Here is a 20,297-nt window from a genome sequence, read left to right on the forward strand (position 1 = left end):
GATCCAGAGTAAAACACTCCATCAGGTATAGTTTAATACACTTAGATTCAGAGTAAAACACTCCATCAGGTATAGTTTAATACAGTTAGATTCAGAGTAAAACACTCCATCAGGTATAGTTTACTACAGTTAGATTCAGAGTAAAGCACTCCATCAGGTATAGTTTAATACAGTTAGATTCAGAGTAAAGCACTCCATCAGGTATTGTTGAATACAGTTAGATTCAGAGTAACACACTCCATCAGATATAGTTTAGTACAGTTAGATTCAGAGTAAAACACTCCATCAGGTATTGTTGAATACAGATCGATTCAGAGTAAAACACTCCATCAAGTATAGTTTAATACAGTTAGATTCAGAGTAAAGCACTTCATCAGGTATAGTTTAATACAGTTAGGTAGAGAGTTAAACACTCCATCAGTTGTACTTTAATACTGTTAGATAGAGTAAAACACTCCATTAGGTATAGTTTAATACAGTTAGATATAGAGTAAAACCCTGCATCAAGTATAGTTTAATACAGTTAGATTCAGAGTAAAACACTCCATTAGGTATAGTTTAATATAGTTAGATTCAGAGTAAAACACTCCATCAAGTATAGTTTAATATAATTAGATTCAGAGTAAAACACTCCATCAGGTATAGTTTAATATGGTTAGATTCAGAGTAAAACACTCCAGGTATAGTTTCATAGAGTTGGATTCAGAGTAAAGCACTCCATCAGTTATAGTTTAATACAGTTAGATTCAGAGTAAAGCACCCCATCAGGTATGGTTTAATACAGTTGGTTTCTGAGTAAAGAACTCCATCAGGTATAGTTTAATACAGTTAGTTTCAGAGTAAAACACTCCATCAGGTATAGTTTAATACAGTTAGATTCAGAGTAAAGCACTTCATCAGGTATAGTTTAATACAGTTAGATAGAGAGTTAAACACTCCATCAATTGTACTTTAATACTGTTAGATAGAGTAAAACACTCCATTAGGTATAGTTTAATACAGTTAGATATAGAGTAAAACCCTGCATCAAGTATAGTTTAATACAGTTAGATTCAGAGTAAAACACTCCATTAGGTATAGTTTAATATAGTTAGATTCAGAGTAAAACACTCCATCAAGTATAGTTTAATACAGTTAGATTCAGAGTAAAACACTCCATCAGGTATTGTTGAATACAGTTAGATTCAGAGTAAAACACTCCATCAGGTGTTGTTGAATACAGTTACATTCAGAGTAAAACACTCCATCACATATAGTTTAATACCGTTAGATTCAGAGTAAAACACTCCATCAGGTATTGTTGAATAAAGTTAGCTTGTGAGTAAAACACTCCATCAGGTATTGTTGAATACAGTTAGATTCAGAGTAAAACACTGCATCAGATATAGTTTAATACAGTTAGCTTCAGAGTAAAACACTCCATCAGGTATTGTTGAATACAGTTAGATTCAGAGTAAAACACTCCATCAGATATAGTTTAATACAGTTAGATTCAGAGTATAAACACTCCATCAGATATAGTTTAATACAGTTAGATTGAGAGTAAAACACTCCATCAAGTATTGTTGAATAAAGTTAGCTTGAGAGTAAAACACTCCATCAGGTATTGTTGAATACAGTTAGATTCAGAGTAAAACATTCCATCAGGTATAGTTTAATACAGTTAGATTCAGAGTAAAACACTCCGTCAAGTATAGTTCAATACAGTTAGATTCAGAGTAAAGCACTCCATCGGGTATAGTTTAATACAGTTAGATACAGAGTAAAAAACTCGATCAGGTATAGTTTAATACGGTTAGATTCAGAGTAAAACACTCCAGGTATAGTTTCATGCAGTTGGATTCAGAGTAAAGCACTCCATCAGTTATAGTTTAATACAGTTAGATTCAGAGTAAAGCACCCCATCAGGTATGGTTTAATACAGTTGGTTTCAGAGGAAAGCACTCCATCAGGTATAGTTTAATACAGTTACTTTCAGAGTAAAACACTCCATCATGTATAGTTTAATACAGTTAGATTCAGAGTAAAGCACTTCATCAGGTATAGTTTAATACAGTTAGATACAGAGTTAAACACTCCATCAATTGTACTTTAATACAGTTAGATAGAGTAAAACACTCCATTAGGTATAGTTTAATATAGTTAGATTCAGAGTAAAACACTCCATCAAGTATAGTTTAATACAGTTAGATTCAGAGTAAAACACTCCATCAGGTATTGTTGAATACAGTTAGATTCAGAGTAAAACACTCCATCAGGTGTTGTTGAATACAGTTATATTCAGAGTAAAACACTCCATCAGATATAGTTTAATACAGTTAGATTCAGAGTAAAACACTCCATCAGGTATAGTTTAATACAGTTAGATTCAGAGTAAAACACTCCAGGTATTGTTGAATACAGTTAGATTCAGAGTAAAACACTCCATCAGGTATAGTTTAATACAGTTAGATTCATAGTAAAACACTCCATCAGGTGTTGTTGAATACAGTTATATTCAGAGTAAAACACTCCATCAGATATAGTTTAATACAGTTAGATTCAGAGTAAAACACTCCATCAGGTATTGTTGAATAAAGTTAGCTTGAGAGTAAAACACTCCATCAGGTATTGTTGAATACAGTTAGATTCAGAGTTAAAGACTCCATCAGGTATAGTTTAATACAGTTAGATTCAGAGTAAAACACTCCATCAATTATAGTTTAATACAGTTAGATTCAGAGTAAAACACTCCATCAGGTATAGTTTAATACAGTTAGATTCAGAGTAAAACACTCCATCAGGTATAGTTTAATACAGTAGGATTCAGAGTAAAACTCTCCATCAGGTATAGTTTACTACAGTTAGATTCAGAGTAAAGCACTCCATCAGGTATAGTTTAATACAGTTAGATTCAGAGTAAAGCACTCCATCAGGTATTGTTGAATACAGTTAGATTCAGAGTAACACACTCCATCAGATATAGTTTAATACAGTTAGATTCAGAGTAAAACACTCCATCAGGTATTGTTGAATACAGATCGATTCAGAGTAAAGCACTCCATCAGTTATAGTTTAATACAGTTGGTTTCTGAGTAAAGAACTCCATCAGGTATAGTTTAATACAGTTAGTTTCAGAGTAAAACACTCCATCAGGTATAGTTTAATACAGTTAGATTCAGAGTAAAGCACTTCATCAGGTATAGTTTAATACAGTTAGATAGAGAGTTAAACACTCCATCAATTGTACTTTAATACTGTTAGATAGAGTAAAACACTCCATTAGGCATAGTTTAATACAGTTAGATATAGAGTAAAACACTCCATCAAGTATAGTTTAATACAGTTAGATTCAGAGTAAAACACTCCATCAGGTATTGTTTAATACAGTTAGATTCAGAATAAAACACTCCATCAGGTATTGTTGAATACAGTTAGATTCAGAGTAAAACACTCCATCAGGTGTTGTTGAATACAGTTATATTCAGAGTAAAACACTCCATCAGATATAGTTTAATACCGTTAGATTCAGAGTAAAACACTCCATCAGGTATTGTTGAATAAAGTTAGCTTGTGAGTAAAACACTCCATCAGGTATTGTTGAATACAGTTAGATTCATAGTAAAACACTCCATCAGATATTGTTTAATACAGTTAGATTCAGAGTAAAACACTCCATCAAGTGTAGTTTAATACAGTTAGATTCAGAGTAAAACACTCGATCAGGTATAGTGTAATATAGTGTTAGATTCCGAGTAAAGTACTCCAGGTTTAGGTTAATACAGTTTGATTCAGAGTAAAACGCTCCAGCAAGTATAGTTTAATACCATTAGATTCAGAGTAAAACACTCCATCTGGTATAGTTCAATACAGTTAGATTCAGAGTAAAACATTCCATCAGATATAGTTTAATACAGTTAGATTCAGAGTAAAACACTCCATCAGGTATAGTTTAATACAGTTAGAATAAGAGTAAAACACTCCATCGAGTATAGTTTAATACAGTTAGATTCAGAGTAAAGCACTCCATCAGGTATAGTTTAATACAGTTAGATACAGAGTAAAACACTCCATCAGGTATTGTTGAATACAGTTAGCTTCAGAGTAAAACACTCCATCAGGTATTGTTGGATACATTTTGATACATAGTAAAACACTCCATCAGATATAGCTAATACAGTTTGATTCAGAGTAAAACACTGCATCAGGTATAGTTTAATACAGTTAGATTCAGAGTAAAACACTCCATCAGACATAGTTTACTACAGTTAGATTCAGAGTAAAGCACTCCATCAGGTATAGTTTAATACAGTTAGATTCAGAGTAAAGCAATCCATCCGGTATGGTTTAATACCGTTGGTTTCAGAGTAAAGCACTCCATCAGGTATAGTTTAATACCGTTAGTTTCAGAGTAAAACACTCCATCAGGTATAGTTTAATATAGTTAGATTCAGAGTAAAGCACTTCATCAGGTATAGTTTAATACAGTTAGATACAGAGTAAAACACTCCAATTATAGTTTAATACAGTTAGATTTAGACTAAAACACTCCATCAGGTATTGTTGAATACAGTTAGATTCAGAGTAAAACACTCCATCAGGTATTGTTGAATAAAATTAGCTTCAGAGTAAAACACTCCTTCAGGTATTGTTTAATACAGTTAGATTCAGAGTAAAACCATTCATCATGTATTCTTTAATACAGTTAGATTTAGAGTAAATCACTTCATCAGTTATAGTTTAATACATTTAGATACAGAGTAAAACACTCCATCAATTATAGTTTTATATAGTTAGATTTGGAGTAAAACACTCCATCAGGTATTGTTGAATTAATTTAGCTTTAGAGTAAAACACTCCATCAGGTATTGTTGAATACAGTTAGATTCAAAGTGCAACACTCCACCTGATATAGTTTAATACAGTTAGATTCAGAGCAAAACACTCCATCAGATATTGTTTAATACACTTAGATTCAGAGTAAAACACTCCATCAGGTGTAGTTTAATACAGTTAGATTCAGAGTAAAACACTCGATCAGGTATAGTGTAATATAGTGTTAGATTCCGAGTAAAGTACTCCAGTTTTAGGTTAATACAGTTTGATTCAGAGTAAAACGCTCCATCAAGTATAGTTTAATACCATTAGATTCAGAGTAAAACACTCCATCTGGTATAGTTCAATACAGTTAGATTCGGAGTAAAACATTCCATTAAGTCTTGTTTAATACAGTTAGATTCAGAGTAAAACATTCCATCAGATATAGTTTAATACAGTTAGATTCAGAGTAAAACACTCCATCAGGTATAGTTTAATACAGTTAGATACAGAGTAAAACACTCCATCAGGTATTGTTGAATACAGTTAGCTTCAGAGTAAAACAGTCCATCAGGTATTGTTGGATACATTTTGATTCATAGTAAAACACTCCATCAGATATAGCTAATACAGTTTGATTCAGAGTAAAACACTGCATCAGGTATTGTTGAATACAGTTAGATTCAGAGTAACACACTCCATCAGGTATCGTTGAATACAGATCGATTCAGAGTAAAACACTCCATCAAGTATAGTTTAATACAGTTAGATTCAGAGTAAAACACTCCATCAGGTATAGTTTAATATAATTAGATTCAGAGTAAAACACTCCATCAGGTATAGTTTAATATGGTTAGATTTAGTGTAAAACACTCCAGGTATAGTTTAATACAGTTAGATTCAGAGTAAAACACTCCATCAGGTATTGTTTAATACAGTTAGATTCAGAATAAAACACTCCATCAGGTATTGTTGAATACAGTTAGATTCAGAGTAAAACACTCCATCAGGTGTTGTTGAATACAGTTATATTCAGAGTAAAACACTCCATCAGATATAGTTTAATACCGTTAGATTCAGAGTAAAACACTCCATCAGGTATTGTTGAATAAAGTTAGCTTGTGAGTAAAACACTCCATCAGGTATTGTTGAATACAGTTAGATTCATAGTAAAACACTCCATCAGATATTGTTTAATACAGTTAGATTCAGAGTAAAACACTCCATCAAGTGTAGTTTAATACAGTTAGATTCAGAGTAAAACACTCGATCAGGTATAGTGTAATATAGTGTTAGATTCCGAGTAAAGTACTCCAGGTTTAGGTTAATACAGTTTGATTCAGAGTAAAACGCTCCAGCAAGTATAGTTTAATACCATTAGATTCAGAGTAAAACACTCCATCTGGTATAGTTCAATACAGTTAGATTCAGAGTAAAACATTCCATCAGATATAGTTTAATACAGTTAGATTCAGAGTAAAACACTCCATCAGGTATAGTTTAATACAGTTAGAATAAGAGTAAAACACTCCATCGAGTATAGTTTAATACAGTTAGATTCAGAGTAAAGCACTCCATCAGGTATAGTTTAATACAGTTAGATACAGAGTAAAACACTCCATCAGGTATTGTTGAATACAGTTAGCTTCAGAGTAAAACACTCCATCAGGTATTGTTGGATACATTTTGATTCATAGTAAAACACTCCATCAGATATAGCTAATACAGTTTGATTCAGAGTAAAACACTGCATCAGGTATTGTTGAATACAGTTAGATTCAGAGTAACACACTCCATCAGACATAGTTTACTACAGTTAGATTCAGAGTAAAGCACTCCATCAGGTATAGTTTAATACAGTTAGATTCAGAGTAAAGCAATCCATCCGGTATGGTTTAATACCGTTGGTTTCAGAGTAAAGCACTCCATCAGGTATAGTTTAATACCGTTAGTTTCAGAGTAAAACACTCCATCAGGTATAGTTTAATATAGTTAGATTCAGAGTAAAGCACTTCATCAGGTATAGTTTAATACAGTTAGATACAGAGTAAAACACTCCAATTATAGTTTAATACAGTTAGATTTAGACTAAAACACTCCATCAGGTATTGTTGAATACAGTTAGATTCAGAGTAAAACACTCCATCAGGTATTGTTGAATAAAATTAGCTTCAGAGTAAAACACTCCTTCAGGTTTTGTTTAGTACAGTTAGATTCAGAGTAAAACCATTCATCAGGTATTCTTTAATACAGTTAGATTTAGAGTAAAGCACTTCATCAGTTATAGTTTAATACATTTAGATACAGAGTACAACACTCCAAGTATAGTTTAATACACTTAGATACAGAGTAAAACACTCCATCAATTATAGTTTTATATAGTTAGATTTGGAGTAAAACACTCCATCAGGTATTGTTGAATTAATTTAGCTTTAGAGTAAAACACTCCATCAGGTATTGTTGAATACAGTTAGATTCAAAGTGCAACACTCCACCTGATATAGTTTAATACAGTTTGATTCAGAGCAAAACACTCCATCAGATATTGTTTAATACACTTAGATTCAGAGTAAAACACTCCATCAGGTGTAGTTTAATACAGTTAGATTCAGAGTAAAACACTCGATCAGGTATAGTGTAATATAGTGTTAGATTCCGAGTAAAGTACTCCAGTTTTAGGTTAATACAGTTTGATTCAGAGTAAAACGCTCCATCAAGTATAGTTTAATACCATTAGATTCAGAGTAAAACACTCCATCTGGTATAGTTCAATACAGTTAGATTCAGAGTAAAACATTCCATTAAGTCTTGTTTAATACAGTTAGATTCAGAGTCAAACATTCCATCAGATATAGTTTAATACAGTTAGATTCAGAGTAAAACACTCCATCTGGTATAGTTTAATACAGTTAGATACAGAGTAAAACACTCCATCAGGTATTGTTGAATACAGTTAGCTTCAGAGTAAAACAGTCCATCAGGTATTGTTGGATACATTTTGATTCATAGTAAAACACTCCATCAGATATAGCTAATACAGTTTGATTCAGAGTAAAACACTGCATCAGGTATTGTTGAATACAGTTAGATTCAGAGTAACACACTCCATCAGGTATCGTTGAATACAGATCGATTCAGAGTAAAACACTCCATCAAGTATAGTTTAATACAGTTAGATTCAGAGTAAAACACTCCATCAGGTATAGTTTAATATAATTAGATTCAGAGTAAAACACTCCATCAGGTATAGTTTAATATGGTTAGATTCAGTGTAAAACACTCCAGGTATAGTTTAATACAGTTAGATTCAGAGTAAAACACTCCACCTGTTATTGTTGAATACAGTTAGATTCAGAGTAAAACACTCCACCAGGTATCGTTTAATACAGTTAGATTCAGAGTGAAACACTGCATCAGGTATAGTTTAATACAGTTAGATTCAGAGTAAAGCACTCCATCAGGTATAGTTTAATACAGTTAGATTCAGAGTGAAACACTCCATCAGGTATAGTTTAATACAGTTAGATTCAGAGTAGAACACTCCATCAGGTATTGTTGAATACAGTTAGCTTCAGAGTAAAACACTCCATCAGGTATTGTTGAATACAGTTTGATTCAGAGTAAATCACTCCATCAGATATAGCTAATACAGTTAGATTCAGAGTAAAGCACTCCAGGTATAGTTTAATACAGTTAGATTCAGAGTGAACACTCCATCAGGTATAGTTTAATACAGTTAGATTCAGAGTAAAACACTCCATCAGGTATAGTTTAATACAGTTAGATTCAGAGTAAAGCACTTCATCAGGTATAGTTTAATACAGTTAGATTCAGAGTAAAGCTCTCCATCAGGTATAGTTTAATACAGTTAGATTTAGAGTAAAACACTTCAGGTATGATTTATTGCATTTGGATTCAGAGGATAGCGCTCCATCCATCATGTATAGTTTAATGGAGTTAGATTCACAGCTAATTCCATTTGATTCACAATAATACTTTCACTATTCTTTGCCTTACCGTGTTCAGGATATGGCTGCCTCTCTGGTACAAATGTGACATTTTTCTGTTTCCTGCTTATGACCTGCTGTGTAAGTGCCACACTTTCTGCTGTTAGAGCTTACTACATTTAAACTCTGTTTCTGCAGGGAAATGGCCATTGTTTAATCTAATGCATGCCCTAGCCTGTGTGATTGTTTTATTGCAGCTGACCTTGCTGATTCTGTCCTTTGGAATAAATTTGCAGATATGCTCGGAGTAAACGGGCACCCACTGAGCGACCCTGATGAAGCTCCACCCTCGGACGTCAGCGCTCAATGCCAGCGCACCGTTGGAGACGACAATGGCATTGTCATCAGTCACGTGTGCAGCATCGGCTCCCAGATGGTGGAGCAGCTGTTTGGCGACGAGGAGGACAGCGGAGAGGGCAGCTCGGCAAGCGGTAGCAAGCAAAAGCACGAGTCCGACGGCCAAGCAAGTGGTGTTGGAGAATCGGTGACCGAAGGAGCTGCTACCGGGCAGTCAAAGACCAGTGATCGACCCAGCACCAGCCACGTGTCGACATTGAGCAATGAGCATATAGCTTGCATTCATGGTAAGGACTCTTCACAGTTAATCGGAGTGTGTAACCTTGCTGTGATGTGACCACACTGCCACCTGCCAACATCGGTGGGCACTTCCTGGGGTGTTTTGGCCATTGTTTTCGGGATTTGAGAAGATTCATTCCCATTTGGGTACTAAAGATTGGGTTGGTGGGAGGAGAGGTGAGGGATGGGGACATTGGATCGCCATTTCTGTCTTCACCTCCAACTGTTTTGAAAACCACCCTTGAAACCCGGGAGGGTTTACAGTTCAGCCCAGTGTGGGCTGATTTGGTAGACCTGGGCCTGAAGTCATGGTTTCCTTCCCTGAACCCTATCCAGCTGCCCCCACCCTTACTGCCAAGTGCGGACATGAAGTGAGGATAGGATTGGTCTTGACTTTCACACGCTTGGTGCTAAGTGGCCTGCCGGCACTCTCTGTCTTAGGTTGCACTGAAAGAATGGTCACTTGGATGTTAAACACAACCTCCAGGAGAGGGTGAAATTAAGCCGCAGGCCTCAACCTTTTATGGCTGGACCTTTCATCCACACTAATGGTGATCTTCCTTTTCAGGCCTCCTGGATGAGTATATCCAAACCTATGGCAGCTTAATACCCCTGAACACTGACGAGGTCATTGAGAAACTACAGGATGTTTTTGAAGAAGATTTCTCCACCCCGCACAGGTACACATTGCTTCCACGTCAGGCTGGAGATAACCATTATTGTGTGGTGTGAAGTTTAACCTTCCTGTTCAATACCAAATGGAGATTTACCACAATGACTTTGTTATCCCTCCCCACGTTTATTTTTAGGAGCCCTCTCCCTTACTGCCTCTATTTTTTTTTTTGGCTTCCCCCTTCACCCCATGAATCCCTGTTTCTCTGCTGCTTTGCCTCTCTTACTGACATTCCACCCACCCTTCACTTCCCTTCCCACCCCTAGTTCAATGGACTGAGCCGTTGCTGAAATTTCCCCATGGGTTAAAAGGAGGGACCAGAAATAATTGCCTGACTTGCTTCGATTTGCTGAAGGGTTAACACACGGCCTAGTGGAGGCATAGAGATCTGGAAAGTGCTGGGTCTGATTCCCTGTCTATTGAGTTAGCTATTCTCAGGCAGACAGTAGAATTGTCCACAATGCCCCTGGCACTGGGTCTGCAGTGGGAAGAGCTTAATGAACATTGGTGAGGACAGGACTGGACTCTGTGGGATCAAGTGGTCTGGCAAGTTCATTACCTAGTTTGCTTAAAGCGTAAGCCACTGTGCCACTGTACCTCAGAGTAACTCTGGGGAGCAAGGTAAGGAGGCAAAACTTTTTAACTTGGGGCCAGAATTGTTTAGTTTGAGTTTTGACTGTGATTTCTTCCGGCTCTGCACACAGGAAGAACATGATTCAGCATGTGATGCAGTCATACCACCGAATGATCGGCAACAATGCTGTGCGAAACTTTCGAGTCACATACAAGAGGCATGTGCTCACCATGGATGACCTCTCCACTTTGTATGGGCAAAACTGGCTTAATGACCAGGTTATATTTCTTTGTTGTTGACTATTTGGAATTGGTGGGTTATGATTGTTCGTGCACTAGTACCTGCCCAGGGCAGTATAATGGTAATACTGGACTTGTAATCCAGAGGGCTGGACTAACAATTCAGAGACATGAGTTCAAATCCCACCACGGCAGCTGGGGAGTTTAAATTCAAATAACGAAATAAAACCTGGAATAGAAAGGCCGAAGTAATGGCGGCCGTGAAACTATTGGATTGTTGTTAAAAACCCTTCTGTCATTTAGGGGACAAAATGTGCTACCCTTATCTGGTCTGGCCTGTACATGTCTCCAGATCTACAACAATGTGCTTCACCCTAACTCTCCACTGCACTGGCCTAGCAAACCACTCAGTTGTATTCAAGCAAGTGGCTCACCAGCGCCTTCTCAAGAGCTGTTAGGAATGGGTAATGAGTCCAGTCTTGCCAGTCATGCCTACACCCTGTCATTGAATTAAAACTATGTAATTAACATTATTTTCTTCTTCTCTTCTCCTCCCTAATAACCATCCATCATCCAGTCACTGGAAAACATCAACTCCAGCTGTTGGATGGTTTCGTGGTCTTGCCAAATGGCTGACCTCCCTTTGCGAACCTAGGCAGTGAGGCATTTTAACTATGGAGAGCACCACAGCTCAGTCTGTCCTTCTCAGCTGGCATTGCCACCTGGCTCCCTCAGGATCAGGGTCCCTGAGCCTTGAGCAGTTTGCTCCAATTGTCTTTACTGCTTGACTAAAATCAGCCAGGGGCTGGATTGGGGTGGACACTGGCTTCTACTTGCCAGCTGTGTGGTGTGGTACATTTACCAGAGACCCTGTGGGGGATCGCAGTGTTTTGCTGATCACTCAGGAAATACCACCTCCTCTTGAAAGATGGAAGAGATTTTCCCCAACTTTGCAGCTTTTGTACCTGTTGTGATCACTTCTCTGTGTCGTGTGTTAGTTGCGAATAACGTGGACATTGCCTGGTCTGCTCTTCGCTTGTTGAATTTGGAACTGTGCTGTGCAGCATCAGACATTTAATACTGCTTTGCTCTTTTTAAATGGTTTAACAGTTCCATTAAAATTCTCAGTGTAAAACAGTGAAAATGTTGGATATCTTTAGTGGGTCAGGCAGCATCTGTGGATGGAGAGAAGCAGAGTTAAAGTTTTAGGTCAATGACCTTTCTTCAGAACTGGGAGAAGTTTGGAGGTTTAACAGTTTATGAGCAACTAAGGAGTCAATTATGAAAGTAATATTGTACAAGTATACCCAGGCTGCAGAATCTTTTGTGTAGGATTTTCAGAGCTCTGCTTGTGTGCTGCATCCCTGGGAAGGTGCCATTTTGGGGAAGAGAGTGACAAACAATGGTGTACTTCTCAACTGGCAACTTAGGGAAACTTGGCGATAACAGTTTGCAGCATCATAGAGCTGTGCACATGAAGAAAGGAGTCTCAAAACACTTTACACTGAGGGCGGCAAAGACAATGGAAGAGTGTTGGGCTAGTAAAATGAAAAGATTGAGTAGGTTTTGAAGACGAGAGTTGGCGGTGAATGCAGAGGGGACTGGGCAGGGCATTCTGGAGGACAGGAATACAGGGACAGAAGGAGTGGCCACAAATGGGAAAGTAGGGAAAAAGGGAAAGGGAAGCAATGGGATGTAGGGCAGGGGAGCTTCATGGTGGTAAAGTGAGGCAATGCCATGGAGAGATTTGAAAGGCAAGAACTTTGAAGCCAGCTCATTGAAGAACAGGGATGAAATGGATGCCGAGACTTGGTTTTCCACCATTTGGATAAGTTGAAACCTGAGAGCTCAAGTAGGAAGGCTGGCTAGGAGAGGGTTAATAGAAGTGCCTCCACACGACGAGGCTGTGTGCTAGTATTCTGGCGGAGGGATAGGAGCTGAGGTTGGCAAAATTGAGGGGGTGAAAGAGAGCAGTCTGAGGAATGCAAGCTAAGCTTGGGAATCAAGCAGTACATCAACAGTCTGCACCTCCTGAGTCAGCCTGAGTCAAAGCCAATGGTAGGTATGAGGCTAGTGGGTTCTGAAGGGGGACCTTTAGTTTTGCCAGTATGAATATCTAAGTCCTGCTAATGGTAGTAGTTGGAAAGTATGGTAATGGCCTTTGGATCAATGAAAGAAAGAAGGGGACGGATAGAATGTCATCAACATACAGTTAATTAACCTTTGGATAATTAAACAACTCACTGGAGGAGGAGACTCCACAAATATTCCCATCCTCAGTGATGGAGGAGCCCAGTACACCAGTATAAAAGATAAAGCTGAAGCATTTACTACAATCTTCAGCCAGAAGTGCCGAGTGGATGATCCATCTCGGCCTCCTCCAGAGGTCCCCAGCATCACAGATGCCAGTCTTCAGCCAATTCGATTCACTGCACGTGATATCAAGAAACAGCTGAAGGCACTGGATACTGCAGAGGCTATGGGCCCTGACAATATTCCAGCAATAGTACTGAACATGTGTGCTCCAGAACTAGCCGTGCCCCTAGCCAAGCTGTTCCAGTACAGCTACCAGACTGGAATCCACCCGGCTATGTGGAAAATTGCCCAGGTATGTCCTGTACACAAGAAGCAGGACAAATCCAAACTAATCAATTACCGTCCCATCAGTCTACTCTCCATCATCAGTAAAGTAATGGAACGAGTCATCAACAGTGCTATCAAGCAGCACTTGCTTAGCAATAACCTGCTCACTGACGCCCATTTTGGCTCTGCCAGGACCACTCGGCTCCTGACCTCATTACAGCCTTGGTTCAAACAAGGACAAAAGAGCTGAACTCCCAAGGTGAGGTGAGAGTGACTGCCCTTGACATCAAGACAGCATTTGACCGAGTGTGGCATCAAGGAGCCCCAGCAAAACTGGAGTCAATGGGAAACGGGGAAAACTCTCCGCTGGTTGGAGTCATGCCTAACACAAAGGAAGATGGTTGTGGTTGTTGGAGGTCAGTCATCTCAGCTCCAGGACATCACTGCAGGAGTTCCTCAGGGTAGTGTCCTCGGCCCAACCATCTTCAGCTGCTTCATCAATGACCTCCTTCCATCATAAGGTCAGAAGTGGGGATGTTCGCTGATGATTGCACAATGTTCAGCACCATTCGCGACTCCTCAGATACTGAAGCAGTCCATGTCCAAATGCAGCAAGACCTGGACAATATCCAGACTTGGGCTGACAAGTGGCAAGTAACATTCACACCACACAAATGTCAGGCAATGACCATCTCCAACAAGAGAGAATCTAACCATCGCCCCCTTGACAGCCAATGGCATTACCATCACTGAATCTCTCACTATCGATATCCTGGGGGTTACCATTGACCAGAAACTGAACTGGACTAGCCATATAAATACTGTGGTTACAAGAGCAGGTCAGAGGCTGGGAATCCTGCGACGAGTAGCCCACCTTGTGATCCCTCAAAGCCTGTCCACCATTTACAAGACACAAGTCAGGAGTGTGATGGAATACTCTCCACTTGCCTGGATGAGTGCAGCTCCCACAACACTCAAGAAGCTCAACACCATCCAGGACAAAGCAGCCCCGCTTGATTGGCACCCCATCCACAAACATTCACTCCCTCCACCACCAAAGCAGTTTAGCAGCAGTGTGTACCATCTACAAGATGCACTGCAAGAATTCACCAAGGCTCCTTAGACAGCACCTTCCAAACCCATGATCACTACCATCTAGAAGACAAGGGCAGCAGATAGATGGGAACATCACCACATAGACATTCTCCTCCAAACCACTCACCATCCCGATATCGCCATTTTTTTTTCTACTGTCGCTGGGTCAAAATCCTGGAACTCCCTCCCTAACAGCACAGTGGGTGCTACACCACTTGGACTGCTGCGGTTCAAGAAGGCAGCAGGTCATCACCGCCACCTTGAGGGCAACTAGGAATGGGCAATAAATGCTGGCCCAGCCAGCAAAGCCCACATCCTATGAATGAATAAAAAAAACCCTTTTGCTCGTGGATGTTTTTGCCAAGCGCGGAGGCAGGGGTGGTGATAGTATTAGACAAGGAAGGTGACAGCTCCAAGGGGGATCACTGAAGTCAGAATAGTTCACTCCGCAGCCTGCACATTGAGGTTTACTTCAGACAAGACCAGGTGACTGTTTTGATCTTTGGCAGAGCCTGAAGTTGCTTTGCCCCCATCCCAATGGACAATGGAAAGGAATTAGCTGTGGCTTTGGAAGCAGGAGTTCCACAGAAAATAGAACTGGGACCTATTTTGGGGTGAAGAGAGAGAGAGCGAATTGAGTGTTATAAAACAGATGCTGAGGTTGTCCTTGGTGTTAGTGATGAGAGATGAAGTACTTTTTCTTATGCTGCACTGCAGGTCATGAACATGTATGGAGACCTGGTTATGGACACCGTCCCTGATAAGGTAAGTCCACTCACTCAAGTGACTCAGGCTGCCTGTAATGGGGGCGGGTGTGTGTGTTTTCAGTAATCTGAACACATGCTACTGAATGCTTGCAATAACAATGGAAAATGCTGCTAATATGTTAAAGTTCTTGCTCTTTACTCTGATAGAGGAGGAAACACTGAGGGAAAACTTGATTTTACAAAGCAGCTCAGTCAAGTTGGCGAAGCATGCTTGCACAAGAGGTTGGCTTGGAGAAGCGGTTTCTCGTTGGGAATTATCTAGTTTTGCAACCAATTAAAGTGAATGAGTTTAGAGTCAAAGCCGAAATCAAAATATCCTTTTCAAGGCATTTTCCTGAACGTAGTTGGCCATCTTTATCTCTAAATTGCGATATTAAGATGTTCTACTAATCGCTTCTTTTGCCAAACATCATAAACCTGTGTCCTCTGCTTAATGACCCTCCTACCAGTCGAAACCAGCTTCCCCCTTTCTTGCCTATCGAAGCCCCTTATGGCCTTCCTTTCCTGCTCTAAGGAGAACAATCCTAGTTTCTCCAGTCTCTCCACATAACTGAAGCCCCTCATCCCTGGTACCATTCTGGTAAATCTCCTCTGGCCCCATATTTAGTCTGAATGTCATGCTTCGTTAAGGAAGAATGCAGACTCATTGGGGAGAGGAGTGAAAGAGAAGATTGGTTTAGAGGCTATAGATTTGTAAGGGTTGGCGGGTTGTGGAGGGCGGGGAATGTTACAAGTGATGGATTAGTAAGGTGGGTTTGGTACTGCCGGGTGATACAATCACAAGGTGAAACTGTCTTAAGAATTTCGTGTCTGTTTTCTGTACTCAGGTTCACTTCTTCAACAGCTTTTTTTATGACAAGCTGAGAACCAAGGGCTACGATGGGGTGAAGAGATGGACTAAAAATGTAAGATTTCTCACCTAATGTGAGCCGCAGGTACAACATGGATTGAATGTAGAACAAAGTTCCCTCTGACCTGTCCCTGAACTCCCAGGCCAGATAACTACAAGGAGGAATGTCGAATGAAGCTGCTTTATGAACTATCACAGCGCTTTCAGGCAAAGTGCCTCCAAGGAATGGGTGGAATGTTTGAATCTGCTCTAACCTTCAGAAGTGTTCCCACTGCACCAGTGTAACATTCCTTCTTAATTTTGTTTGGGGTGAAGCTCCTCCTAAACTTCTGTCTCCTCTTTTCCACCCCTCCTCATTTTCCCTTGTAATCTTCTAAAGGCATTGCAGGTTATGATTGCAGTGATTCTGATGCTCCATTGAAGTGCTCATTCTTTTTGTGTAAGAGCAGGCTATTCAGCTTGGGAGGGGAATGCTGTAGGATGAACCCAATCATGTCCTTGCCTGTTATCTGTATTCACTCTTTCCAGAAGGGGTCACTGGGGTGGGGTTAGAGAATTGTTGGCTCCTTATCCTTTGCTTGAGGACACTGGGTCTAATCGTTATCTAGTTTGTTATGCTATTTATTGTATTTTCTTTTTGTAGGTTGACATTTTTAACAAAGATCTGCTCTTGATTCCCATCCACCTGGAGGTTCACTGGTCTCTGATCTCCGTTGATGTCCGTGAAAAGACAATAACATACTTTGACTCCCAGCGCACCCTGAACAGGAGGTGCCCCAAGGTACTGGGACAGGGACCTGGTTCCTGGCATCCACCTCAGCAGTTGTCCTTATTGTGTCATGTGCAAAAGGAAAAGCAAGGTTTACTGGCAATGTCTTTATTCTCCCAATAGGAACATAGGAAATAGGAGCAGGAGTAGGCCTTTCAGCCCCTCAAATCTGCTCTGCCTTTCAACTAGATCATGGCTAATCTTCTTCCTCAACAACTATCCCCATAGCCCTTGATATCTTTACTAAATCAATCTCTGTCTTGAATGTGTTCCAAACATTCACCACCCTGTGAGTAAAGAAATTCCTCATCTCAGTCTGAAATGGCCTATTCCTTATTCTGAGATGGTGTTCCCTGTTTCTAGACCAGAAGAAACAAAGGGAAGAAAAACAGTCAAATATCTATTTTTAAGTCTTCAAGCTTGCTGTTAAATAGAGGCCCATCATTTTGATCTCCTCCTTCTCTTCAGAGCAGGAGTGTCCAAACGTTTTACTCTGTTGGCCATATCGTTCCATACCATGGAGCCCCACATGAAATCATAGAGCTCCCCAAATTCAAGGAATATACACAAACAGTTATTTTCTCCTCCACCCATTCATTCTCTCCCCGCACCCTCCCCCCCCATTCAATCTATCCCCCAGACCACATCTAAGTTACAGGCTGTTCTTATTTGCTGCTCATTAGGGAAGCAGAAAGGAAGAAGGTGATTGACTGGAGCTCACAGGTAGTGTCTGGCCCTGGTCCCAGTTTAGACAATTCGAATCCAGTGATCACTGGGACAGGAACCACTTGACCATACAAAGTGACAGACCTGTACGCCTATTTCAGATCTGTACCAACCAGTACTGAACCCCAGTGTCAGATGCTACCCATCAGTACTGTATCCCAGTATCAGACTTGTACCCAATAGGACTGTATCCCAATGTCAGACCTGGACTCACCAGTACTGTATTCCAGTGACATACTTGTATCCTCCAGTACTGTATCCCAATGTCGGTCCTGAACCCATCAGTACTGTACCCCAGTGACAAACCTGTACCCACCAGGACTGTACTCCAGTGAAAACCTGCAACCATGTATATTGTACCCCAATGTCAGACCTGTACCCTCCAGTACAGTACTCTAGTGTCAGAACTGTATCCTCCAGTACTGTACCCTAATGTCAGACCTGTGCCCGCCAGTACAGTATTCCAATGTTGGTCCTGTGCCCTCCAGTACTGTACTCCAGATTCAGACCTGTACATACCATTACTGTACCCCAACGTCAGACCTGTACCCCAATGTCAGACCTGTACCATCCAGTACTGTACCCCAATGTCCGACCTGTACCATCCAGTACTGTACCCCAAAGTCCGACCTGTACCATCCAGTACTGTACCCCAATGTCCGACCTGTACCCTCCAGTACTGTACCCCAATGTCAGATCTGTATCCTCCAGTACTGTACCCCAATATCTGACCTGTACCCTCCAGTACTGTATCCCAATGTCAGACCTGTATCCTCCAGTATTGTACCCCAATGTCAGACCTGTATCCTCCAGTACTGTACCCCAATGTATGAACTGTACCCTCCAGTACTGTACCCCAATGTTGGTCCTGTGCCCTCCAGTAATGTACTCCAGTGTCATTCCTGTACTATTAATCCAGTGAAAACCTGCACCCACCAGTACAGTACTCCAGTGTCAGACCTGCACCCTCCAGTACTGTACCACAATGCCTGACCTGTATCCTCCAGTACTGTACCCCAATGTCTGACCTGTACCCAACAGGACTGTACCCCAATATCATACCTGTATCCTCCATTACTGTACCCCAATGTCCAAACTGTACCAACAGGACTGTACCCGAATGTCAGACCTGTACCCTCCAGTGCTGTACCCCAGTGTCAGACCTGTATCCTCCAGTGCTGTACCCCAGTGTCAGACCTGTATCCTCCAGTGCTGTACCCTAATGTTAGACCTCTACCCTACAGTGCTGTACCCCAATGTCAGATCTGTACCCTCCAGTGCTATTCCCTAAAATCAGACCTGTACCCTCCAGGACTATAACCCAATGTCAGACCTGTACCCTCCAGGACTGTACCCCAATATCAGACCTGTACCCTCCAGTACTATACCCTAATGTCAGACTTGTATAATCCAGTACTGTACTTGTGTCGGTCCTGTGCCCCCTACGTTGTGTACTGTACTCAAGTGACAGACTTGCATCCACCAGCGATGCACTGCAGTGACAGATCTGTACCCACCAATACTGTACCCCAGTGTTATACAGTGACAGACCCGTCCCCACCATTTCTGTACCCCAGTGTTATACAGTGACAGACCTGTCCCCACCAGTACTGCACCCCAGTGTTATATAGTGACAGACCCATCCCCACCAGTACTGTACCCCAGTGTTATACAGTGACAGACCTATCCCCACCAGTACTGTACCCCAGTGTTATACAGTGACAGTCCATCCCAACCAGTACTGTACCCCAGTGTTATACAGTGACAGACCTACCCCCACCAGTACTGTACCCCAGTGTTATACAGTGACAGACCTGTCCCCACCAGTACTGCACCCCAGTGTTATATAGTGACAGACCCATCCCCACCAGTACTGTACCCCAGTGTTATACAGTGACAGACCTATCCCCACCAGTACTGTACCCCAGTGTTATACAGTGACAGACCTATCCCCACCAGTACTGTACCCCAGTGTTATACAGTGACAGTCCATCCCAACCAGTACTGTACCCCAGTGTTATACAGTGACAGACCTATCCCCACCAGTACTGTACCCCAGTGTTATTCAGTGACAGACCCGTCCCCACCAGTACTGTACCCCAGTGTTATACAGTGACAGACCCGTCCCCACCAGTACTGTACCCCAGTGTTACACAGTGACAGACACATCCCCACCAGTACTGTACCCCAGTGTTACACAGTGACAGACCTGTCCCCACCAGGACTGTACCCCAGTGTTATACAGTGACAGACCTGTCCCCACCAGTACTGTACCCCAGTGTTATACAGTGACAGACCCGTCCCCACCAGTACTGTACCCCAGTGTTATACAGTGACAGACCTGTCCCCACCAGTACTGTACCCCAGTGTTATACAATGCAGACCTGTCCCCACCAGTACTGTACCCCAGTGTTATACAGTGATATACCTGTCCCCACCAGTACTGTACCCCAGTGTTATACAGTGACAGACCTGTCCCCACCAGTACTGTACCCCACTGTTATACAGTGACAGACCTGTCCCCACCAGTACTGTACCACAGCGTTATTCAGTGACAGACCTATACCCATCAGTGCTGTACTCCAGTGAGATGCAGTGACAAGACTGTGACCCAATGACTGGGAGTTTTGCACAGTTCAAA

At 41.0% G+C, this 20,297-nt stretch overlaps 1 protein-coding gene across 2 annotated transcripts in view; it reads left to right on the forward strand.

Moving 5' to 3' along the window:
- LOC121272379 overlaps positions 1 to 20,297 on the forward strand; it is a 118,676-nt gene that overhangs the window by 86,541 nt on the left and 11,838 nt on the right. For both annotated transcript variants that reach the window (XM_041179031.1, XM_041179032.1), the window contains exons 3-8: positions 9,041 to 9,388; positions 9,949 to 10,060; positions 10,758 to 10,905; positions 15,262 to 15,309; positions 16,139 to 16,216; positions 16,805 to 16,942. In XM_041179031.1, the coding sequence (XP_041034965.1) occupies positions 9,041 to 9,388; positions 9,949 to 10,060; positions 10,758 to 10,905; positions 15,262 to 15,309; positions 16,139 to 16,216; positions 16,805 to 16,942 (872 nt within the window). The remainder of the gene's footprint in view (positions 1 to 9,040; positions 9,389 to 9,948; positions 10,061 to 10,757; positions 10,906 to 15,261; positions 15,310 to 16,138; positions 16,217 to 16,804; positions 16,943 to 20,297) is intronic.

The sequence above is a fragment of the Carcharodon carcharias genome, chromosome 33 (assembly GCF_017639515.1).
Source record: "Carcharodon carcharias isolate sCarCar2 chromosome 33, sCarCar2.pri, whole genome shotgun sequence".
Taxonomy (NCBI): Eukaryota; Metazoa; Chordata; class Chondrichthyes; order Lamniformes; family Lamnidae; genus Carcharodon; species Carcharodon carcharias.